This window comes from Tasmannia lanceolata, unplaced genomic scaffold (assembly GCF_043159265.1).
Source record: "Tasmannia lanceolata isolate RefF3 unplaced genomic scaffold, GAP_Taslan_0.1 ptg000026l, whole genome shotgun sequence".
In the NCBI taxonomy this organism is placed as follows: Eukaryota; Viridiplantae; Streptophyta; class Magnoliopsida; order Canellales; family Winteraceae; genus Tasmannia; species Tasmannia lanceolata.
Window position 1 is genome coordinate 8,538,285 of NW_027518703.1, and position 25,983 is coordinate 8,564,267.

General features: G+C 40.4%; 3 protein-coding genes and 1 long non-coding RNA gene across 6 annotated transcripts; 1 reads left to right on the forward strand and 3 right to left on the reverse strand.

Annotated features, from left to right (window-relative positions):
- The first annotated feature begins 1,047 nt into the window (after positions 1 to 1,047).
- Positions 1,048 to 10,718, forward strand: LOC143858768 (receptor-like protein 7). 3 transcript variants are annotated; one of them, XM_077369486.1, is made up of 3 exons: positions 1,049 to 2,158; positions 2,297 to 4,302; positions 5,133 to 5,357. In XM_077369486.1, the coding sequence occupies exons 1-2, from the start codon at positions 1,121 to 1,123 to the stop codon at positions 4,274 to 4,276; spliced, it is 3,018 nt and encodes a 1,005-aa protein (XP_077225601.1). In that variant the 5' UTR covers positions 1,049 to 1,120; the 3' UTR covers positions 4,277 to 4,302; positions 5,133 to 5,357. The 3 variants fall into 3 exon arrangements, with proteins under 3 accessions (XP_077225600.1, XP_077225601.1, XP_077225599.1); XM_077369485.1 differs by lacking the exon at positions 5,133 to 5,357 and adding an exon at positions 10,432 to 10,718 and having other exon boundaries at positions 1,048 to 4,302; XM_077369484.1 differs by having other exon boundaries at positions 1,049 to 4,302.
- LOC143858769 (1-aminocyclopropane-1-carboxylate oxidase 1-like) lies at positions 10,059 to 12,006 on the reverse strand. Its single transcript, XM_077369487.1, has 3 exons — positions 11,681 to 12,006; positions 11,139 to 11,374; positions 10,059 to 11,037 (listed from the first exon to the last, which is right to left on the reverse strand). The coding sequence occupies exons 1-3, from the start codon at positions 11,780 to 11,782 to the stop codon at positions 10,428 to 10,430; spliced, it is 948 nt and encodes a 315-aa protein (XP_077225602.1). The 5' UTR covers positions 11,783 to 12,006; the 3' UTR covers positions 10,059 to 10,427.
- A 4,449-nt stretch (positions 12,007 to 16,455) lies between these two features.
- Positions 16,456 to 21,277, reverse strand: LOC143858770 (uncharacterized). Its single transcript, XR_013239035.1, has 2 exons — positions 20,710 to 21,277; positions 16,456 to 16,732 (listed from the first exon to the last, which is right to left on the reverse strand). It is a non-coding gene; the product is annotated as an uncharacterized LOC143858770 (long non-coding RNA).
- Positions 21,278 to 22,834: 1,557 nt separating this feature from the next.
- On the reverse strand, positions 22,835 to 23,691 carry LOC143858396 (1-aminocyclopropane-1-carboxylate oxidase 1-like). The gene is made up of 2 exons (XM_077369048.1): positions 23,454 to 23,691; positions 22,835 to 23,373 (listed from the first exon to the last, which is right to left on the reverse strand). Exons 1-2 carry the CDS (start codon positions 23,657 to 23,659, stop codon positions 23,106 to 23,108), a joined length of 474 nt encoding a protein of 157 aa, XP_077225163.1. The 5' UTR covers positions 23,660 to 23,691; the 3' UTR covers positions 22,835 to 23,105.
- Positions 23,692 to 25,983: the final 2,292 nt, after the last annotated feature.

Sequence of the window (25,983 nt, forward strand, 5' to 3'; positions counted from 1 at the left end):
AACTTTTCTCCATCATCTACTATTCGTTGCTCCATGCTCTGTTTTCCTCAGTCTTCATTTACCAGTTACAGTCAGTGCTTCTGCTTTGTTTTGCCATTGGTTTTGAAAGCTGTTATCAATACTGCTATTCTTTCCAGTGGGCGATGGATCATGGGTGGGTCTTCAAATTAAAATGCTCACATGAAGGATTGAGGGTTTTAACCTTTACTACAACGTGTGGGAAGTTGGATCCTAACAGCTCTCACCAGTTTCTTAACATTGTCATTGTCCTAAGATATTATATAGGGAATTGATATTCGCAGCCCTCTTCCTTTTAAACGTTTTCTGGACGGCTGTTTCAAGTATACCAATTTGCAAAGAAAGGGGTGAGAATATCATTCCCTGTATTATGTGGTAACTATAGGGGACGCAAAATCCAGGTTAATGATAAATGCCGGAACAACGGAATAAAAGTAGGTAATTCTCTAGGTAATTGTTTAATCATTATGGTATCTGGATTTATAAGGTTATATGGTGACACCCAAAAAGCTTGTTACAATGCTTTATTACTAGTGTTTCGGTAACTGGACGGTCACTGTGGGTATCAATCCCAACAGGCAACAGTCAATTCTTCGGCCCCACAAGGACAGGAATGCTCAATCGGGACAGTTGTTGGCACATGATCCTGGTCCAACGAATATCCCATACGTAAGATACAAACTGCAAAAATCAACGGTTAAGCTTTTTGATTCAATGTTAACAGGGGGCGCATAATCGTCCCGGGGGGGCGAAAAAATCATCTCCCTTATTTAAACAGCTGTCAAATATTAATACAGTTCCATAAAAGCTGTGAGAACTGAGAAGCAACTAGTTGATTCCACACGTTTGCTTAACCCTCGTAAGTCTTCTAGGTGATAGACTATGGGTAAGTCTTCGTAAGTCCACATGGTGGCCCACAAGCAAAGGTCTTTCTACACAGCCTCATGACCCAAAAAGTCTTGTATCCAATCAATTTAAAGTCTACACATAAAAACAAAGGGTGTTTACTTAGAAGGACTTAGACCCACCATCAATGGTATTGGTTCATCCCACCTTTTCTCATCCTACTTAGTAACAACCTCTCTCCCGCAATGCTTTCTTCATGGGATCATCGTTTTGTACAACCAAATCTCCTGCAATTATGAGATTTCTGCTACTCCCCCTTCTCTCCTTCCTTCTCTTCCACTCTCAAATCTCTGAATTTGGGGTTTCAGGCAAATGCAACGAAGATGAGAGTGCTTCGTTGCTCCAATTGAAGAGGGGGTTTTATATTTCTACTGATTCAGGACTGCAGGTAGCAGTGTCATGGAATTGGAAATGGGGGACGGATTGCTGCAATTGGGAAGGAGTCACGTGCGACGAATCCGGGGTTCACGTGATTGGCCTCGACCTCAGTAGCCTCTCCATTAATGGCACAATCAATTCCACCGCTCTCATCGGCCTTTCCAATCTCAGAATTCTCAATCTCTCTTACAACAAATTCAATTCCATTCCTATCCCTTCAGGGCTTGACCACCTCTCGAAACTGACCCACCTCAATCTTTCATATTCGGGTTTCATAGGCCAAATTCCAGAGGAAATCTCACGTATGAAGAGCTTGATTTCTCTTGATCTTTCGACGGATCTTGTACTCTTTTTTGACCGAAAGTATGTCCTCTGTCCTTTAGTACTCCAAAACCCAAACCTAAAACAGCTCATTCAAAACCTATCAAATTTAAAGGATCTCTCTCTCTCTCGTGTAAACACCTCAGCGCAAGGTCACGAACTTTCTTTCTTGGCAAACTTTTCTTCTTTGGTCACCCTCGATCTCAGATCTTGCGGACTGCAGGGGGAATTCCCTGCAAGCATTTTCAATCTGCACAAGTTACAGACCCTTGACATATCGTACAATCGACTCCTCTCAGTCTATTTGCCAGAATTTTCTAAGGACTCAGCTTTTCAAGTTTTGGTGCTTACAGGAACACAATTATCTGGGGAATTACCTGTTTCGATTGGAAATCTCAAGTCGTTGGTCAAATTGCAGCTAGGTTACTGCAATCTCTCTGGATCGATCCCATATACACTGGAGAATCTTACACAACTCGTTCACTTGGACCTGTCCTCTAATAATTTCACGGGTTCTACGTCATGGCTGGCAAATCTTATACAACTCGTTTACTTGGACCTGTCCTCTAATAATTTCACGGGTTCTACGTCATGGCTGGCAAATCTTACACAACTCGTTTACTTGGACATGGCCTCTAATAATTTCACGGGTTCTGCGTCATGGCTGGCAAACCTTACACAACTTGTTCATTTGGAGCTTTCAGACAACAATTTCAGCGGCGAGCTCCCGTTTCTACCTCAGTTGGAGAAAATCATGGAGGTGTACCTTGATTATAATCATTTCACGGGTGCCATCTCGTCATCTCTGTTCACGCTTCCATCATTACATACGTTAGTTTTAAGTGACAACCAACTCGATGGCCAACTCAGTGAGTTCCCTAATGCATTCTCTTCATTGCTGGAGGAAGTCGATTTGAGCAACAATAAGCTTCAAGGCCCTATTCCAATGTCGCTCCTTCAACTCCCAAGGCTTGAACAACTCCGGCTTTCTTCCAACAACTTCAACGGCATGTACGGGAATCTCACCATGTACGGGAATCACAAGAAACTTTTGAGTCTTGATCTTTCAGGAAATAGCCTGTCAATCGACATTGGCGTGGACAATTCTTCCTTCTTTCCACAGTTTTTGGAACTAAAGTTGGGTTCTTGCAACCTAAGCGAATTCCCGTATTTCCTGAGAAATCAGAATCAATTGGTTTTTCTAGACCTTTCAAACAACAAAATCCGTGGTGAAATACCCACATGGATATGGAATATCCCAAATTTCTCTTTGAATCTCTCTCACAACATGCTGACAGGTATTGAGCCGTACAATATTTCCTCAACTCAGTTGGAAGTTCTCGACCTCCATTCCAACATGCTACAAGGGTCAATTCCACTGCCACCACCCAACACTTTCATTCTCGATTACTCGAACAACAATTTCACATCTGTCATCCCATCTGACATTGGTTCTTACATCACCTCTGGCTTCTTCTTTTCACTCTCGCGAAATAATCTTACAGGAGAAATCCCTCCATCATTCTGCGATGCCATGCTATTGGTAGACCTTGATCTTTCTAACAACGGCTTGAATGGCTCAATTCCGCAGTGTTTGGTTGGACGCTCTGTTGATCTCCATGTACTGAATCTAGGGGGAAACTTCTTCAGTGGCACAATTCCTCAAACTTTTGCAGACAGCTGTAATCTACGAATACTCAACCTGAATGAAAACCAATTAGAAGGGCATGTGCCAACTTCTCTGGGCAAGTGTAGGGAGCTACAGGTTTTAGACCTTGGAAACAATATGATAAGCGATACCTTCCCTTCCTGGTTATGGAATATGTCCACTTTGGCTGTTCTTATTCTACGAAACAATAGATTCTATGGCCCTATTGGAGATGACAGAACCAATTACGCCTTCCAAATGCTGCAAATCATTGACCTATCTTCCAACGGTTTCACGGGGAATTTACCTTCGGAATTCTTCAAGAGCTGGAAATTAATGACTACAACGATAAATGAGGATGATAACCATATCCTTGGATTTGGATTTGCATATCCAGGATACTACTTTGGATCTGGTGACGTAGTAAACGACATGTACTATCAATTTACAACAACGGTGACTAACAAAGGGCAAAATATGGAACTACCGAAGATCCTAACGGTCTTCAAATCCCTGGATCTCTCCCAGAACCAATTCCATGGGGACATTCCTGAAGCAATTGGGGAACTAAACTTTCTCCACATGCTCAACATGTCAGGCAACAATTTTACGGGACAGATTCCTAAATCATTTGGGAATTTATCGCAGCTCGAGTCATTAGACCTATCTCGGAATAAGCTTTCAGGGGAGATTCCTCAGGAACTGACAAGTCTTACATTCCTCTCAATGTTGGACCTCTCAAAGAACTTCCTTGTGGGAAGAATACCTCAAGACCGCCAATTTTCTACATTTGAGAATTCATCCTTTGAAGGAAACCCCGGTTTATGTGGGACTCCGTTGTCAAGGAAATGTGAAAATAGCAAAGTGCTAGAGCCATCACCATCGCCATCTTCTGAAGATGTGGCTTCACGATCAAATAGGGAATGGTCGTTCATACCGATGGGATTGGGCTATGGAGTAGGATTAGGAATTGTGGCATGGTTTCAAGTGTTACGACGGCGATAAAGGAGAAGACGACTCAGTACTATCAGGTAAACGTGTAAAACATTATTCCAACTCTATAAAATTCCTAATGGTCCAATGGGTCTAAAGGATCCGAACATTAATTGACATGATTTGGGCACAAAGGGTATATCTGAGCCTTGCCCATTGGATCCATATCCTAAGGTTTAGAGCTATTTCGAATTGTGACCCAAACATGGCCACTAAATCTGATGGACTGTTCTAGATCTGAATGGAGGGTGCCAATGTACAAAAATACTCCTCATATTTTCATTTATTAGTCTATTCATGAGGGGTATTTTTGTAACATTCAAAAACCCTACTCAAAACCACTCAAATATTGTTTTCCCACTTTTCGTTTTTATCTATCTCTCTAGTTTCTTCTCTTCCTTCCTTTAACCCTGACGCCTAAGTGTGTACCATAAGGCCTATGACTTTCCGACGGACAATCTGATTTGTAATGTAGGAGAGCTTGGCTTTATATATATGGGACTTGCTAGGCAATTTCATAGAAAACCATTTCGCACCTGGCTGTTACATGTGAGAACAACCCCATATGTGGACTTCTGGGCATATTTTGTCTTATGCATTTAATTCATCTGATGTGGCTGTTCTCACATGCAAAAGCCAGCCGCAAAATGGCCTTCCGCGAAATTGGCTAGCAAATCCCTTCTTTTAATTGTTTTGTATCTTAAAAATACATTTCTATAAGCTTTACTGCTATTTTTACCTCATGAAAATACCTTACATCTTTAAGCTCTACTGCTATTTTTACCTCACAAAAATTCAATTATAAAAGCAAGTACAGAGAAGGAAATTGTGCTGCATATTCATTTGCTAATCATGCTTGTTCTATCAGGCTTAATGAAATCTTTTGGAACTTGATGGATCATGGATCTACCAAGAGACACGAGAAGGGCGGTTAGAATTGATTAGCGCTATGTATTACTAATGTTCAAGTTAGATAAGTACTTTATATGGTGGTGTGGGTTCTTTAATATTTTGTTTAGGTTTCGAAGGCTAGTCTTGCTTTTGTACTTTTGTTATTTCTATCAATAAAATTTGGTGTTACCCCGGGTTCTTAGATAAATTCTGGGTTAAAACAGTGGGGCTCACTACATTGGATGATCCAAACTGTTCATCTCTATAATGTATATGAGTGCTAGGTTCATCCCAAAACGCCTATCTTGTTTCTTTCATTCTTGGTATATGAAATATGAGCAAAAGATGAGAAAAAAATAATTTGGGCACATCTGTTTTGGAGAGAAAGGGCGGGACGGAATCATGGAAGATTGGGTTTCCCTCCAAGAAATTTTCCTCAACTCCCCATGTCCAGAAGGAGAGGCTTCCCTTTGGTTGCAAAAGCATAAGCACTCTATGTTAGGCCCAAAATTGGTAACAGATAGACCTGGCAAACGGGTGCGTCGGGCCGGGTCAACCCGAGGGTGATGCGGGTGCGGGTCCACAGGTCGGGTGAGGAAATGACCCGCTTTTTTGCGGGTCAAAATTTAGGTGACCCGCGCGGCCCGCGGGTGGGCTGGGTAAACCCGCGGGTCACCCGCAAATATGCCGCAAATATGGGGATTGTAATAATTATTCTGATTTGACCGCATCTGTTTTTTCCGTAATTGTCATAACCTTCTATATGGTATTTTTTTCGTAATTTTACAATTTTATAACCATTTTTAGGTAACTTTATAACTTTAGCTATTTTACTTTTTTTGTGTAATGATTACTTTTTTTCGTTTGTTTGCTAGCAACATTCGCCATGTGAGCATCTTTGCACCACGATGACCACTTGCCGAGAAATTGCCATAGGAGAAACTTGGTAGCAAATTCTTATAAAATAAAAAACAGATGGAAATGTTATCAACACTACTGTTTCTTATGAGCGCACTCTCACTTTATTAAAAGTATGGTATGGCCCACACCATAGGATGATCCAAACCGTCCATTAGATGGGCCATAGCCTAAATAGGTTATGCTCCAAAAATCATTTATATAGGATGATCCTAACCCTCCAATCTGAAAGTTAGAGGGTTGATCCTAACCCTCTATAGATCGGAGGGTTAGAATCAACCAATGGAAATAATTTTGGGGCATAACCTATTTTGGCTATGGCCCATCTAATGGACGGTTTGGATAATCCTATGGTGCAGGCCATACCGTACTTTTTATAAGTGAGGAGTTCCCTCATAAAAAACAGTAGTGATGATAACATTCTCAAAAAAATTAAAAAATACTGTAAAAATGCGGGTGCCCGCAGGTTGACCCGACCCGACCCGTGTCCGCAAATTTGCGGGTGGGTCGGGTCGACCCGCGGGCACGGGTCGCTTTTGCCAGGTCTAGTAATAGATATGACAGTGACAGAAGAGCTGATCCGGCAGGTCCCAGCGGTTGACTCAAGAGTTATCCTGCGCAAGAGCGCACAAGGTCAGAAGACCAACCCGGAGTGGTAGCTCCGGATAGGCTCTTCGACACTCAAGTCAGTATGAATAGGAGAGAAGCTAAACATGGGATTGTAACTTTTCTTAGGGATCCGGTCCTTTACCTTGGAATTTGTGAAGGCTGTTTATAGCGAGAGCCTTGGGTAGTTGAATTACCTACCTCAGGACAAGTGTCAGCCCATGTGTGGGCCTAATTTTACCTGCCCTTGGTAGATTACCTAGCTACCCCTGAGATTGGTGCCAACTTCTTAGCGGGCCCTCCGGGGGCACATGTCGACAGCTAATTGGTGGTGACTTTTCGTACCCCATCACTCTACTTCCTCTCTTCTCTCTCACCTCATCAAACCTTCAAACATTGCTCTCTCCTCTTCTTCGCCTTCATCATCACCCAAACAGATTATGAAGACGTAAGAGACCAACATTATCACACTCCTCTTTCCTTTCTCTACATTTCTTGCTTTCATTCATGACCCTCATTATAATTTAATCCAGACGCATGTGGATAGAGACACTCCCACATTCCATTCAGTCTCGAATCATCTCCTTCATCACCATCGAGAACCAGAGATTCTGCGCCCAAACCCTCCAATTGACGGCCACCAACATTTTGAAATCGGGACAACATGATTTCTGGGTTCAGAAAGCCGCCCACAACCTGCTCGATGCCGTCTCTCCCGAAAACCCGCTCCAGAAATCCAATTCTAAGTTCTTCTGAAGAAGAAGAAGAGGAAGAAAAAGAAGAAGAAATTGAGGCATTACCCAATTGGCTCCGTAGTCTTACCCCCACCGATTCCCTACTCTTCCTTGCTCCCTCTCTCTCACAGAGATTTACACACAAATTCCCAATGTAGTAATTTTTTAGACGGTAGCATAGTGGAAATTCCGGTCATTAAAAGTGATGATGAAGAAGAAGATTTGATTCTGCGTCTAAAACTATATCACTGGCTAATGAAATACACCATCTCAATTTGTGCCGCGACTTGGAAGTGGGTGATCAGTTAGCAGTTCTGGGTCTCATTGAACCTTGGGAAGCAGATGATGAGACGGCATCAATTCTGTTAACTCGTCTTTCAGCTAGGACTAAAGAATTTCCATGGTCTGGTCAGGTTCTGTGCTCAGTCATACTGCCCAAGTTGTTGATTCTGCACGAACCAGCGTCTCGAGTGCTGGTGACTGCGACAATTGAGTACTGCAAAGTCCATCAGAGAGCGGCGGTGGACTCGCTCTTGTTTCCTTTGGTCCTTCACAGGGAAGGGATCAACACCCCACTGTGTGATGTCCTCACTAGGATAGTTAGGGAATGCTTGCACCCAGCTCACATTTCGGAATTCTTACAGAAGCTTCTCTGTGGGGAGGAAGGGGCAAGGAGATTCATGTGCTTGCCCCGCCACCGATGCTTATTATCTGAGGAGTTGGTATGGACTGAAGCATTGTTTTGTTTCAGAATATCTTGAATCAGAATGTTTATTTGACTTCGGATCCGGTTGATTGTCTCATCTCTAGGCTTGTTGAACTGGTCAGTAGGTTTTCAAAATCGTTGAAGTTTGGGAATTTTTTGTTATGTTTGGTGAACAAATGTGCTCCTTTATCAAAGGTCCAGAAGATTACACTTATGAAAGTGGCTGAGGGGACCAATACTTTCATGACTAAATCTACATTATCAAAACTGGGTACCCAGTAACTTATGCCATATTCATTGATTTGACTCATTCACTCTTTCATGTTCCTCTGAAGATTGATGTAGCCTTATGTTTCATCACAGCTCTGCTTGATTTGGTCCCATGTTTTTTTTTTTTTTTTTTTTATGTGGTTATATACTCGACACACGTAGTTTTTGCTTATTGCGAATACTGGTTTCATCAGGACCACCTGTTCTTGTCAATGTATTATAGTTCCATCTCATCTGTTTGGAGAGATCAATTTATACATTATAGCACTAATGGAGACATTGTTCCCTGTTTGACTGAGTATTTCCCCTCTTAGTGAACTTGTTGAGTCTTGACTCTCAAGTTTATTATGCTTGGTCAATTGGGGCTGCAAAACCTAGTGTAGCCTGGACTTGACTTGGCTCTCTTAAGTCTCTTCAAACTTGATATATTTATTTTTAGGGTAGTACTTTCTTGTAACTTCCTCATTAATTATCTAGAACTTGCATTAGTTTATCCAGGATATATGATTCCAGGAATGTGTATGGCTGATGTGTTAAGATATTGTATGGCTGATGTGTTTAGATAGTACAAGTTTTTAGGTTTGTCCTAAATGTCAGTGTAACTATCACCAGGGGCTCTCCAGACCAGCACATTCCATCATGTGGGAGTTAGGGAAGCATGTATTTCACCTGTGGTCAGTGTTAGCCTGTGAAATTCTTATGGGGTTACCCCATGACATACCTAATGGTGATCAAGCATAGGCCTCTCTTTATGCTTACCATACCCTGCATATGAGTTCAGACTTTCAGAGATGGGTATAAAGAATCAGTACCTTTCACTAGACACCCATTGGACAGCTCCCTGTGCCTTCACTCGTAAACTTCCTCACCATTCGTGCAGTTGTTGGTGTGACTGCAAAGGATGTTCGTGTCATGTTCTCAAAATAGAGTTGACGGTGCATTGCCAACTGCCGTTATTTGGGTGCATGCTTGAGTTTATAAGTGGTTTGTGTGTGTGCTTCTGGTAGCTTAAGTGAATCTTGAGTTCGCTGATCTGGTTTCCAACATATGTAGATGAGCATAGATTCGCAGCAGCGACACTAGTTTTTAGAGGGGTGATGTGCTTGATCCTGATGTTTATCTCATGTAGTACCTGCATGAAACGTAATGTGTGCTGACGGCAGGAGTTCCATAATTGTTTTAGGCTGCTCTTGATGAGGGGCTTTGGGTGGGCAGCTATCTGTATGTCACAGTTGAAACTTATGATGCCTTCATTAAAGATATTAAATGTAAGAAACTAGACAAGGAAAGAGGTAGTTTGTGGAACAAAAAGGACTCTTGGAAAAATCTGAAGGTTTAGAGATTACTAACTTGGGACGTGAATTGCCCCAAGCCCTTGTTCCCAGGTACATCGACGTCAGCAGAGACATGATCAGATTTTTTTCCATTTTTTAATCCTTGTTCCCATGAGTGCTAGTGCTTTGGCCCATCGCTTGGCCAAATCGGGCGCTACTAGAGACTTGTATTCTGGGTATCTTCTACCCTTTGACGTGCACTTTTAATCTCAGTTTTTAATGTAATTTGTGATCTTTTTCAAAAAAAAAAAAAGAAGAAGAAGAAGAAGAAGAAAGAAACGTGTTTAATACAGTGAGAATCGCTATTATAAAAAAATAAGTTGATGCAGAAAAGGTAAAACAAGTCCAAGCATCATGTTTCTTACATCCTCATCATCGTGGTACAACAAGGAGTTGGAGTACATTTATAAGAGTTCTTAAAGGGATAACAAGAAGAATAACAAGAAGAAACATAACTGTCACTTTAGTAATTTAGAGAACAATTACACACACCAAAAAAATATGCGCATCTACTCTATCTTGCATCATTACAGTTAGTCCATTTGATTAGGAATGCGGCCTACTAACACAGAAACATAACTGTCACTTGAGTACTTTAGAGAACGACGAAACACACCAAAAAACAACACATCTTCTCTATCTTGCGTCATTACTGTTACGTTCATTTGATTGGGAATGCGACCTTCTAAGATTTATACTTTTCTTTAGACAAGAAGAGAAGAACTAGAGGGAGACATCTTCTTCATGGCATGGAACCTGGGGCCCTTGTCTGAGAACTTAGTAGTGGCATACAAATTGAGGTAGTCTTGGAAACGGAAGCTGTCAGGATATAGAAGGTCAGGAGCTGGGGAAATAAGGGCTTCAGCTGCAGGGTTGTAGAAGGTAGCAATAGATAGCCTGCTCCCCTCCTTATTGGCAAGGACACGATGCAAAGTGCTCTTGTACCTACCATTGCTCAGCACCTCCAACTGGTCACCCGTGTTTACAAAGATGGTGCTCTTGCCTCCCAAAGAAGGGGTTGCTGGTATGTCCACCCATTCCTCGTCCTTGAGGAATTGAAGACCCGGCACCTGATCATCTTGGAGCAGAAGGATGATTCCACCAGCATCAGTATGTGATCGGAGTCCCTTCACCAGCTCCGGTTGAGAACACTCTGGGTACTTTGCCAACTTGGTCCCCACATAAGGCCTTCCATCATCTCCCAAGAATTTGTTCTTCAAGTATCCCTTCTCTAGCCCCAGATTCTCAGACATGAGTTCTAACAGCCTCTCTGCCAGTTTAATCACTTGCTTAATGTACTCTTGTATTGCTTCCCTGAAAATGCATATGATGTTTGTTAGTCGTAAGTCGTAAGTCGTAACTCATAACCTATTGGCATTAGTACTTTTAATTATGATTCCAGTGACACTAGTTACCGCAATTCTTCTGTGAGGCTTGTTAAGTCATCGATGTTGGATGTAGGCAGATAACGCACGGAGAATGTGCTTTCCCAGTCCACATCTGAGGCAGTCCACGGCTTTGGGCACTCTTCTAAGAAGCCTTTGGCCATCTCCGACTTGTAGAAGCTTTCCTTGATGCGCTCCTCGTAGTGCAAGTTAACTAGTCCCTTGAGCTTCTCCATCAATCCTTCATCCACTCCATGGTTTGCAACCTGTAAATATTACTCACCCATGAATGATGTGATCATATTACAATAGGGGAATTATCTGATGTGAAATACTTACAGTGAAACTTTGCTCAGTGAATCTCATCACTGTACTAATAAAAAATAGGATGTTTATGAGAAGTTGGTTTCACTTGGCTTCTACTTTCTGGGTCATGGTGCAATCAAGTGGGACCAACCTCTTATCACCGTCCAATTTTCGGATTGGATGGTGATAAGGTTTACTGAGAGTGGAACTTTCACTATAATTGCAAATCATTCCTTCTATACCTAAATCAGCAACTTCCTAAATACCTGAAAAAATCCCCACTTTTCACAGGCCTCTTGCAGAAGCACCATGGTTTCTCCCCTCTTCGTGCCGTCAAGCCCATCAAGGTCCATGACTGGAATTTCCATATCAAGTTTCTACTATTACTGAACTAGATTCCTTAACTATAAGTATGTACTTATGTTGTAAACTAGCAGATGCCTATGTTCTCCAAGTCCAGATTCTGATCTATTTATACTACTATTGTTCTTCCTTGTTAGGCAGAGCACCTTGAGAAGAGCAGAAGAGAACAGGTAGGTCTGTAAAAGAAACCTGTCTAACTGTACTTCACCATTGCCATGGGATGCGGGTTGGCTTCTTTTCTATGTTAAAGTCCGTCCTTGCATTGATTCATAACATGGCAACTTAAACAGTTCAACCCCCCTCCTCTCTTGTCATTGTTATCTGCTTCTGCTACTGTGGCTTTTTGTCTGTGTTTTTGCATCTGTTGTATGGGAAATGTAACAAGACTGTCAAGTGCATGAATACATCTTCTCTCCATCATCTACCATTCGTTGCTCCATGCTTTGTTTTCCTCAGTCTTCATTTACTAGTTACAGTCAGTGCTTCTGCTCTGTTTTGCCATTGGTTTTGAAAGCTGTTTTCAATACTGCTATTCTTTCCAGTGGGCGATGGGATACTTTGTGGGTCTTCACATTTGTGAGAAGCAAAAATGCCCACATGAAGGATTGAGGGTTTTAACCTTTTACTACAACATGTGGGAAGTTGGATCCTAACAGCTCTTTCTAGTTTCTTAGCATTTCATTGGCATAAATTATTATCTAGGGAATTGATATTCGCACCCCTCTTTTTATTTTAAACTATTCTGCATTGTTGTTTCAATTCCTAATTATTAGATGTTAACGACTAAAAGAGAGGGATCCCAATTTAAAAGGAAGGGGTGCGAATACATCCCCTGTATCATGTGGTAACTATAGTATTTGTACATAATCATAGAATTTGGAGGGCGTATCATACCATTACAAGGGAATACTTATTTGATGAAAAGTCCTTAACAGAGAACATGGCTCTCTAGGTAATTGTCTATTCATTATGGTATATACGAGGATTTATAGGGTTATTTATGGAAGTATTGTGGCAATCATTTATTTTCTTATGGTGACACTGGACACAACTAAAAGATTGCTACAATGCTTTATTAAGAGTGTTTCAGTAACTAAACAGTCACTGTGGGCACCAATCATAACAGTCAAGTTTTGGGCCCCACATAGACAGGAATGTGCAATCGGGACGGTTGATCTTGTAGATCATCATGCGTAAGATACAAAATCAAAGGTTAAGCTTTTCGATTAAACAAGGCTTGACACGCCCCAATTTAACAGGGAAAAGATCCATCGATCCAACAATTAGGATAATTTAATCCTAGATATGACACAACCGTGTTTTCATAATAGGGGGTGAACTCACCTTGTCCTGTATGCTTAACCTGCTGTTACAATTCTCAAAAAGTTGTGAGGTTAAAGCATACGGGCCAAGCTGAATTTGTGCCTATTATCAAAACATGATTGTGGCCTTTCCACTTTTCTACTTGGTCTTTTTTTTACTATTTTTTTTTTTTTTTGGCTTCTGATTTGCTTGCATGGTACTTAACTCAAATATTGAAGATTCGAATTGTGATCTGTTCACTCGGATGCTATGGATTTCAAGTTTTATCTGATACTTGCAGGATATACAGAGCAACACACATAGTGACTATATCTTTTCTCCTCCATTACCTACGTTTTAGGTTATTTAGCTTTCATGTTGTTAGAATATATGAGATCCACCGTTGGATTAGGTGTAGATCTCACCGTTAGATCTTCTTGTGGGAGATTAGGCAAGTTGGTTAATGAGGCAACCCACTAGAATAGGCAGCTAGATTTAATTAGTAAGTAGATTAGATGAGAATATTCCATCATTATCTCTTTCCATAGTCTGCTTGATCTCTTTCTATGTTTATCATGTATGTGCTCAATATAAGCACACCTTGAGCTCTATTGTAAATAATCCAAGAATTAGTGAAATCTTCTCCTAATTTTACACATGTCAAGGATTATGATCAAGGCTCATTGTCTCCACTAATCACACACGTACAATGAAGGTAACTACGCTCTTAAACTAAATGAGATATTTATCAACCACCTGTTTAATTAATTAGTGTGAAGCAAAATGCCCACATGCCCTCCTGCTTTATAAAATTATAATTTTTATACAAAAATAATTAATATAAATATACTTTGAAAATAAATGCATGTGAGAATGCTCAATATGTTTTGGGCTTTGTCACGTGATGAACATGCCCAGATCATTATGGATCTCTGATCGAAGGTTGACGGCCACACAATCTAACAAACATCTACTCTTATCTTGTCATTTTTTAGTGTAAAAATGGGCGTAAATTTTGTTTTTACTCTTATTTTGAGTCGAAAGATACAGAGCTTTAAGAAATAAAGGAAAGAGACAAAACCTGCTGCCTTGGTTTTTGAACCAATGAAAAGTAAAAAACGATGCACTCCTTCGATTAAAAATCAAGGGAGAGAGGGTTTGTCTCTCTCCGCCCTTTATTTTTAAGTTCAAGTAACTGCACACAAACCCAATCCATGTCAAAATATAGAAACTTTTCCCATATCCAATCCAGCCCAAGAAAAGAACATGGGCCGGATACAGGCATTAAACCTATTTGGGTGCCTATAATTAGCCAATCCGAGTACCCATATTTAGCCCATTCGGGTGCCCATATGCCAAAGAAAATAAACAGTAAATATGGAAGTGTGGATGTAATATTGCAAGTATTCAATTTCAAACTACAATTAAAGACATACGTACATAGATCTAAATTTGTCGCTATTGAATTTTTTTTACGAGGGATGATAGATGCAAGGGCCCTCTTTACTCAAGGGCTAAAGAAGGGCCCTTGAATAGATCCACGACATTAAGTGCCACCAACTTCAGTTTCTCAACTGATTTTAATAATGATGTGGTTCTATTCATGGGCCCTTCTCCAGCCCTTCCATAATGAGGGCCTTGCATCTATCATTCCTCTTATTTTAAATATGCAAATTGATTGATTTTCCGTATTTATTTATGCATAGGTTTATGGACAGATCCTTTGTTTTAAATTTCAGTTTCGGTACCAGTTTAGGTCCCCACTGAAATCAAAATTTCGGCTGAAATCTGGTAAAACAATAAAAACATTATTTTATTTGATACCAGATTTCGGCCAAAAGTGCGAGAGGTTCATCCATCACTGCAACACTGTCGGAGAACGGCAAACACTGTAGCGGATGTCCTGGCTAAAGATGGGGCACATCTACCCGATACTCGATTCGTAATTCAAATCGAGTCGGGTACTGAAGGCCTCCTGTGAAAACATTGTAATTTTTTCTTTTCTGGGACATCTTGTCCCTGCCTGCTTGTACTGTTTTGTTATTAATAAAAGTTAACTTTTAAAAAAAAAAAAATCGGCCAAAATTTCGGTAAAATATTACATTAATTTTTTTTTTTTAAAAAACAGGTTTTTGGGTGAAATTTCAGAATTTTGGACGAAATTTCGGAAAAAACAAAATTCCGACCGAAATTCCGAAATTTCGGACGAAATAAAATACCATTTCGGATATGATAAGTTTCGGTGTACCTCCCAACCGAAATTTCGGATTTCGGTCGAAATTTAAAACCATGGACAGCTCTAAATTGGTCATCATAGAAATAAACATGGGTTTGATATCCACACTCCCTTGCAACAATAATAACACTAAAATCTTATATTTACAATTTTTAATTTGCTTTTAAAGGGTGTTAGAATTTCAAAGATGCTCTCAATAACCAATTAGAAATATGGTACATAAAGCGAGCATTGAGAAATAGGCCCAAGCCCAGCCCTACTAAAGCTAAAGTCAGCCCAAGGTGGTCTGCTTACTTGGGCTTTCAAACGGTCCAAGGGTGAAGTGCTTTCCGTAGATGTATGAGAAATGCTTTAGTGCCTACAACTTAAAACCGTAAAACAGTAAAGGCACACCCACTATTTTTTCTAGTGAGCCCAACTTTTGGTTGATCCGGACCATCCATCTGATGGGTTGGATACCTGAATGGGATGCCTGGTGGGCCCAAAATCATGCCAATGGAAATCCTAATATCCAATGAGAGTTGATATTGACAACTTTTCTGATTGGCTGCGGAGAGCATCTGGAGAATTGTAAAAGCTTTCAAAAGCTAATTAATAAAGTACAAAGGAGTGGATTGTCAGTAGTGAAACAAGGGAGTGCAGATATCAATTTCCTATCCAAGAAGCTCAGGACAGCGATCGGAGGTCTAACATAAGGCCTATCAGATGGACGGCCACGATGAACCAAAAAGGGAAATACAATCTAACGGTGAGCACGCCCTACTTGAGCATTCCTCATATTAGTATTTCTTACTGTAACACACAAGGCGAAATGGGATTGAAATGACTCATCACATAAACCAGAAGCCTAAAAACTTGCACTAGAAATGATACTATGTGATCCACCAAAATATGAGATTGAAACATGATTGAGCTTTCAACGTGATCTAGACCATCCATTTAGTGGACCCTTCTTTGCCACAGCCTAAAAATCACACACGTCAGATGATACTAACCTACTGATCAGTTATACCAACTTTTCATGATGAAATGAACACAATATTACCACTTGTGGCAGACTCTCCAGCAACCCAATTTATTTATTTTTTCTCTTTTCCATCAGTTTAGCATGAATTTTGGTGGATAATCTACAGTTCAGCAGATTGGAAATCAACAGAATTCCCATTGAGCAATAACACACTACCAGTAAATGTTCAGCCAACAATTATCTTCATAACCACCAGTACATCGCATATTTATTCAAGAAAGAGAGAGAGAGAGAGAGAGAGAGTCAAGGAAAAAATGTTGAAAAATACCAGACAATTAAGTAAGTTTGTTCAATTTATGACACGCAACAACTTGGATAATAACCATGGAAGGACGATGCTGAGGAAGTTAAACAACTTCCAGTGATTTAGTTCCTACAAAGGTTACTTTCCTGCACAGGTGAAAGAAAAAGCATTCATGAAAAGATAACAGATATGTTCCATAATATACACATCACTCCAAATATTTTCAAGGTTATGAGGATTATAAGCATGCATACCAATGACAAAACAAATGTGCTATTCTGATTTTATGAAACAAGGTTGCATACTATCTCACATGTTTGTACATTCAGAACCAGAATACAACAACACAGAACTGCCATTATAGAACCTAACTGTTGAGATATGTCAATCTATAGTAAGTCGCTATTTTCTGCACCCATTTAAAATCAGGGATAATAACCTTCTAAGATATCCTCTAAGGGAGTTAATTGGCAACCTTAAATAATGAGTTTTCCCACAAGCTTTACTTCCTTGCATATTTTGGTAACTTGAACCAGATGCATATAGTCGCATGTCCAACAAATGAACATCCAAAAGCAATCTTTTTACAAGCTCGAAGCAGTGTAACTTTTTAAGGAAATGCCTCCAATTGGGTTCGACGATTTAAATAAGTGAATTAGTTAGGCTGGAATTATCCTCATTACTCTTAAGCTCATATTCTTTTACTCATCAACATCAAACTTTCCACCTAGGGATAAACAAGGAAAACTTCCTTGTTCCTCCTTGACTACCGAAAATAGAAAAATTAATTCTCCTCTGGATATTCCGGAAAACAGCTTGCAATATGAGAATAAGGAGTAACATCCTTTGAAGAATTTTACAGTGAATAAATTTACCCTCATCACTGATACCTCCAACCTATAAATACTTCTGCGTATTAGCCTGCCACTGGATATATTTAAACGAATGAACACCCTTTTTTTAATAAGGCAAAACTTTTATTAAAAAGAAGAGAAAGCAAAACACAATAAAAGTGCAGAGCGTAAACAAATCCAGCTTAGGGATCGAATACATGTACAAAATAATCAGATTCTCCCTAATAGCTTCTTTTCGCCAGGTCATCAGCTATGCTATTAGCTGATTGAGGAATACGGATAAAGCTAGCCTCTATTACTGAGAGGAAGTCTCTAATTTGCAGAATCTGGTCTGCAAATCTCCATGGTCCGTAAGCTTTTCCAAGATCCCATGGAATAATGTTTGCTGAATTTTCCTCGATCCATATATGACCTCTCGAGATCCGAAATAATCATTAATCCTTCCAGAAAAGCCTTTTATTTCTGCCTCATTAGAGTCAGCAATTCCGATTGGGTTGGGGTATGAGAAAAGGATGCCCCTGAATTCATTTCTTAGGAGGCGTCCCAGCCAAAACTGGATTACCTCTCGAACTTCCATCAAAATTAAGCTTCGCCGAATTGGGGGGAGAATCCATCTGACCTGTTTTTCCGACTCAGCAGATCTGTCCCATGCCACTTCATTCCATTTTCTAAGAGTACTGGAACTGAAAAAGACCAATTAGGATAATGTGTTTTTACCCACCGACTAGCCGCAATCATGATGTTAGTGATGAGGGATCCCAAATAGCTTATTTTTCCATCAAAAAATCTTGCACCTTGTTCCTTCCAAATTCCTCACATAACTGTGTAAGGAGCTGTTCAAAGAGAAGTTCAACATGTCTGCAATTTTCCTCAGCCTTTGGCTGTATAAAAGATCGCCCACAGTTTCCCGGAAAATCCACTCTCCCCTGAAATATCTGAGAATTGCAAACCAAATAGCCTGGGCAGTTCTGCAGTGTATAAATAGCTGCATAGAAGATACTGTACCCTTCCAGCACATCATACATCTGTAGCCTGCTTTCCTTTTTTCATTGCGCATATCACAGGTATTAATGTTAACTTCAATGACTGTCCAACAGAAAGCTTCAACTCGAGGGGCATAGAAACTTTCCAAGACATAGCCCATGATCTATGAGTAATGGTGCTGAATAGCTACTGTTAGATTCGAATATTCAGCATCTTCTATCTTTTTCTTTTAATTGGTAAAAAAGTAAATTGATAGAGAAAAAGGGGAGAAACCTCACGACCGATGTGGCCAGTGCAATCAAGAAAGAAGTACAGAAACATTACAAGCTATAAACAAAATACATCAATGGGGGGAGGTAGTCGAAAATCTCTAGACAAGTCCTTTCAGCCCCTGAACGGTCCAACCTATCTGCCTTACTATTGGCTGATCTCCTCATATCCCATAATTGACCCCAGTGACCATCTACTCGATCCTGGATTTCTTCAATAGCATCTGCAAACCTCTAGGGGTGAGGATTCCTTTGATCCATCCACTCAGAATTGAACCGAGTGACCCTCTACTTGATCCTGGATTTCATCCCTTAACGGTCCAACCTATCCACCTTGCTATCACTGAGCCTGATGCAATTCATAATCACCCTCACTTCCGCCTCATTTGGAATCCTTCATGCCGATGGGGCTAGAGAAGGCCCACCTAATAGACCCGGTCTTGTCTCTAAGGACTCCCCCTACTCCAGCAGGTCAAGGATTACCAATGCTTGAGCCGTCGAAGTTTTATCTTAACCATGCCTGGATCCGGAGGGGACCATTGGGGTGAAGGCACCTCCACCTTCTCTTCAATAAAACAAATCTCTCTCCAGCATTGCCCTTAAGTCGCAACCAGAAATATACTTAAAACCATGGTTTTAAATTTCGATGGAGATGGTTTTAAATTTCGATGGTTTTAAAACCATGGATTTCGGTGGAGACAGACACCGAAATCTCGAAAACCCGAAACGGTATTTTATTTCGGCCGAAATTTCGGAATTTCGGTGGAAATTTTGATTTACGAAATTTCACCCAAAAAACCTGTTTTTTTAATTAATTTAATATTTCACCGAAATTTCAACCAAAATTACCGAAATTTTTAATATTGAATAAAATATTATTTTCTTTGTTTCGCAGATTTTGGCCGAAATTTCAAAATTTCAGGGGTCCGAAACCGGTACCGAAACCGAAATTTTAAACCATGCTTAAAACAAGGCAAGGACTTCACCGACATGATAGTACGCAAAATAATGTTCATGAAGATGTAGTACAGTATTGTGGTCCTCTAGAAGAGTTTTTTTAATATGCGAGCATTCCTCTCCATCGAGAGGACCCAAATAGTTGCAACCTTGATGTTAGTGATTCTTTTCCTTCTAGAACAGCAACAATACCGCAGGAAGAGAAAGATAACACTGCTTTTGCCCTTTTGTAGGCCAAGGAGCAAAAGATTAAGCCTCAAATAAATCTACAATACAGCTAGGCAACACCCAAAACACCCTTAAAAGTTCAAAGATGAATGCCCAAATATCCATTCTAAACCTGCAGTGGATAAACAAGTGATTTACTAACTCCTCCTTTGAGCTGCACATGCTGCAAAGGGCGGAAATATCCCCACCCTGATGATAACTAGGGATTAAAAGTGCTAGTCCCCTTTCTCAAAGAAAGACTAAGAGTAACTCAATCATCACAAGAAAAAAACCCAGTATATATATCAGATTACCAAATCCATCCCACCATTAAAACATCAATTTCTAGAGACATAAAAATTTACTTTTGAGAAAGCTTATAAGCCTGGGTTTAAACAGAACTTGTTAACATAGTATGTTTGCTTAATTATTATGACAAAGAAAGCTTTACATACAACCACTATCAACTTGCAAGTCTCAATAACCTTCCAAAATACAAATAGAATCAAAACCCAGTAACATAATTTATGAACCCATGACTGAGCTACTAATGGTTCCTACGCATTCATCAGTCAAAAGTCAAAACCATATCCATCACAACTTAAGCAAAGTGGGTGTCACGAATTGGGCAGGTAAAGGTCTATTTCAATTGAATTATGTATCTAATGTCAGGTAATTCTCCACCAAAGACCCAAAAAAAAATCCAAAACAAGCAATTGAAAAATCAATAAAATTCACATGAAAGAGCAATATAGAAGGCTAAATTAAAGTGGTAGCAATAAATTACACAGACCCATGGTCCAAAGAGTAATTTTTAAGCCAGAATAGATCAATAAAAAGGGTGAAAATGACCTGATTGCTGATTGGATTTATTTGGTGTTGTGGTCTTGGATGAGGTCGTCATAAGGGTCTCTGCGACCAGGGACTTGGCTGATCTGGGCATCCCATGAAAGCTGTGCGTTGTGGCGTTCGAAAGTCCAGAAACCGTAAGGACGGAGGGGGAGACTCCACATCTCCTTAGTTTTACTGCAGCGCTCTTTCACAGCGTATATGTGTTCCCTATTCTTTCGATCTCTTTCTTTTGGGTCCTCCATCATACGAAGGATCAGATTCTCTGCAAATTCCATCACAAACCCCATTTTCTCTTGCTATTTCCAAATCCCTCTGCCCTTTCGTTTTTGTTGGGTGGGGGAAGGAACTGCATATATGGGACTGTAGTGAGATTTTATATTATAATATGTTGGGCCCACCTATTTGGATGATCTAAGCCATTCATTCATTGGCCCCCCCATAAGATGATCCTAACCCTCCTAGAGGTTTCTATTCTGTCCTTTGAAATTTCATCCAAGGAGCTGTTTGGAAGTAGGGAAAGGGTGTTCCCTGATTTTTTACACCTTAGGCATACAGTCTGATGCGTGGGGCCCACCATTTTACACCTCATTTTCATAGGTTCCTAATTTATTTTGACACTGCCACGATTTAATAATTGCACAAATGCAGCTTGTCGTTTCTTTTTAAATTGGAATCTGATGGCTTTTTGGGAACGTAGTAACCTCTGACAGCTGTTTAAATAATGAAAGACAAGACAGTTTAGTGCAGTTATCAAAACATGGCAGTGCCATTAGCAGCCTTTTTATATTGTAGAGCCCATCATTTTAGGTGGGGGGCAATATCCCCGTCCAAACCCATCCATAAGGTGGGGCCACCATTTATAATATGTTTTGATGGAGTGGGTCACACCAACTCCACCCAAACCCGTACATCGAGTGGTGCCCACCAGTTTACTTCATGTTTTGATGAAGTGGTGCCACCATTTTACATGCATAGCATTGAGAGCCTACCGTTTTAGACCTCATTTTTTGATGGGCTGAGCCTGAGAGTTACACCCACAGTGGGGTCTGCCAGATTACACAGCATGTTTTGATGGGTGGGGCCTATCTCCTATCTCCACCAAAATATGCCAAAAAGTGAGCCTTGTGACAATAACCATAGAAGGACCATGCTGAGGAAGTTAAACAACTCCCAGAGATTTAGCTCCTACAAAGGTTTGTTGCACTTTCCAGCACACGTGAAAGATAAAAACACCTCTCGACTGATATTCATGAAAAGATAAATGAGGTCCAAACATGCGAATATTCAAGGTTATGAGGACTCTAAACATATATAGGAATGACCAAACATGCATGTACTATTCTGATATTAAGGGGCAAGGTTACATACTGTTCAGACCCAAAATACAGCAACACAGAATTGCCATTATAGAACCATAACTGTTGAAAAGTAGATATATTGAAAAAAATGCATTCATGCATTTTACTTTAAATGCTTTCAATAAACACCACTTGGGGATTCTCCAAATAGTGCAGTGAAAGAGATATGTCAGTCTATAGTAATTCACTAGGTTATTAGGCATAAGACTTGGACAATATGGGTTGCCTCATGATGGTCAACATGATCAACGGTCTTGATTACACCCCTGACCATATGTGGAACTTAATGTTGACCCTAGGCTTCATCCTAACCATGACCACTCAGAGTAATAACATAATTAGTCCTGTAAACATGTGGAGATGATATAACTATAAGATTTGGCCCAGCCATTGTATTGGTTGTCTCTGTGTTGTGACTTGTGAGATCCAAAGATCTTAAAAGCATTTCGCGGCTGGTTGTTGCATGTGAGAGCACCTTAGATGAATTAAATGAATAAGACAAAATCTGCTGAAAAGTGAGCCTATGTGGTTGCTCTCACATGCAACAGCCAACCGCGAAATGCCTTTATGGAATGGCCCCTAGCTAATCCCTCTAGATAAAATCTGAACTGTAGTGGTTTTAGTTAATTACTTCATGTGTAATTAAACAATGGAAAATTAATAAACTTTGAAAAAGTTTTTCTTTTCTAAACTTTTCAAAAAAAAATTCCTTCAATCCAAACTGGTTCAATGCAAATGATAAAAAGAATTATAGAAATCAACCAGGTAGAATCCTAAACAAGGCTTAATGCATCAATAGGCTAGGAACATCTGATCAAGGTATTATCAACGTCATTAATTTAGTTAGACTTGTGGGTCGGACCAATGAATTAAATCGCATCAACACAGAGCCTACTCCCTTCCTTGTTGGCAAGGACGCCGTGCAAAGTGCTCTTGTACGTACCATTGCTCAGCACTTCCAAGGTTGCCCGTGTTTACAAAGACGGTGCTTTTGCCTCCCAAAGAAGGGGTTGCTGGTATGCCCACACATTCCTCATCCTAGAGGAATTGAAGGCCTAGCACTTGATCATCCTGGAGCAGTAGGATGACCCCACCAGCGTCAGTATGTGATTGGAGTCCCTTCACCAGCTCTGGTTGAGGACACTGGGGGTACTTTGCCAACTTGGTCCCCACATAAGGCCTTCCATCATCTCCCAAGAATTGTTTCTTCAAGTATCCCTTCTCTAGCCCCAGATTCTCAGACATGAGTTCTAACAGCCTCTCTGCCAGTTTAATCACTTGCTTAATGTACTCTTGTATTGCTTCCCTGAAAATGCATATGATGTTCGTTAGTCAGAACCTATTAGGATTAGTATTGTTAGTTATGTTTCCATAGACACTACTTACTGCAATTCTTCCGTGAGGCTTGTTAAGTCATCAATGTTGGATGTTGGTAGATAGCGCACAGAGAATGTGCTTTCCCAGTCCACATCTGAGGCAGTCCACCGTTTTGGGCACTCTTCTAAGAAGCCTTTGGCCATCTCTGACTTGTAGAAGCTTTCCTTCATTCGCTCCTCGTAGTGCAAGTTCACTAGTCCCTTGAGCTTCTCCATCAATCCTTCATCCACTCCATGGTTTGCAACCTGTAAATATCACTCTCCGATGAATGATACATGTAGTTTACTGGCGTGAAATACTTAACAGTGGTGAAACTTTGCTCAGTGAATCTCATCACTGTCATAATCAATGATAGGATGTTGATTAGAAGTTGGTTCCACTTGCTTTCTACTCTCTGGATTATGGTGGAATCAAGTGGGACCAACCTCTTATGATCTCATCACCGTCCAATCTTTTGATCAGATGGTGGTAAGGTTCTCCGGACCAAGAGTGGAACTTTCACTATAATTGCAAATCATTCCTTCGGTACATAAATCAGCCACTTCCTAAATTCCTGAAAAAATCCACACTTTTCACAGGCACCTTGTAGAAGCACCGTGGTTTCTCCTCCCCTCTTCTCGCCATCAAGCCCATCAAGGTCAATGACAGGAATTCCCATATCAACTTTCTACTATTACTGAACTAGATTCCTTAACTATAAGCATGTACTTATATTAGAAACTAGCAGATGCCTATGTTATCCAAGTCCAGATTCTGATCTATTTATACTACTATTGTTCTTCCTTGTTAGGCAGAGCACCTTGAGAAGAGCAGAAGAGAACAGGTGGGTCTGAAAAAAAACCTGTCTAACTGCACTTCACCATTGCCATGGGATGCGGGTTGGCTTCTTTTCTATGGTAAAGTCAGTCCTTGCATTGATTCATAACATGGCAACTTAAACAGTTCAACCCCCCTCCTCTCTTGTCATTGTTATCTGCTTCTGCTACTGTGGCTCTTTGTCTGTTTTTTTGCTTCTGTTGTATGGGAAATGTAACAAGACTGTCAAGTGCATGATTACAACTTCTCTCCATCATCTACTATTCGTTGCTCCATGCTTTGTTTTCCTCAGTCTTCATTTACTAGTTACAGTCAGTGCTTCTGCTTTGTTTTGCCATTGGTTTTGAAAGCTGTTATCAATACTGCTATTCTTTCCAGTGGGCGATGGATCATGGGTGGGTCTTCAAATTAGTGTGAAGAAAATGGATTGAGGGTTTTAACCTTTACTACAACGTGTGGGAAGTTGGATCCTAACAGCTCCAACCAGTTTCTTAACATTGTCATTGTCCTAAGATATTATATAGGGAATTGATATTCGCACCCCCTTCCTTTTAAACGTTTTCTGGATGGCTGTTTCAAGTATACCAATTTGCAAAGAAAGGGGTGAGAATATCATTCCCTGTATTATGTGGTAACTATAGGGGACGAAAAATCCAGGTTAATGATAAATGCCGGAACAACGGATTAAAAGTAGGTAATTCTCTAGGTAATTGTTTAATCATTATGGTATCTATCAGGATTTATAAGGTTATATGGTGACACCCAAAAAGCTTGTTACAATGCTTTATTACTAGTGTTTGGGTAACTGGACGGTCACTGTGGGTATCAATCCCAACAGGCAACAGTCAATTCTGCGGCCCCACATGGACAGGAATGCTCAATCGGGACAGTTGTTGGCACATGATCCTAGACCTGGCAAAAGTGACCCGTGCCCGCGGGTCGACCCGGCCCACCCGCAAATTTGCGGGCACGGGCCTAAGTTTCCGTGACCCGTCAAAAACCAACCCGCGGGTGACCCAACCCGCAAAAACACGGGTCGGGTCGGGTCAACCCGCGGGCACCCGCATTTTTACAGTATTTTTTAATCTTTTTGAGAATGTTATCATCACTGCTGTTTGTTTTTTATGAGTAACTCCTCACTTTATAAAAAGTACGGTATGTCCAAAGTTCCAAACCGTCCATTAGATGGGCCATACCCTAAATAGGTTATGCCCCAAAATTATTTCCATCGGTTGATTCTAACCCTCCGATCTATAGAGGGTTAGGATCAACCCTCTAATATTCAGATTGGAGGGATATGATCATCCTATGGAAATGATTTTTGGAGCATAACCTATTTAGGCTATGGCCCAACTAATGGACGGTTTGGATCATCCTATGGTGTGGGCCATACATAAAGTGAGAGTGCCCAGTAGTGTTGATAGCATTTAAATGTGGTTTTTATTTTATTAGAATTTGCTATCAAGCTTCTCCTTTGGCAATTTCTCGGCAAGTGGCCTTTGTGTATGCAAAGATGCGCGCATCCAAATGTTGCTAAAATGTTCCTAGAAAATGTAAAAAAGGATCATTACACCACAAAAAGTAAATTAGCTAAATTATAAAGTTTTGAATGAAAAATTACCTAGAAAGGGTTATAAAATTTTAAAATTACGAAAAAAATACCAAATCACATCTCCGAGGTTATGACAATTACGGGAAAAATAGAGGCTGTCAAATCAAAATA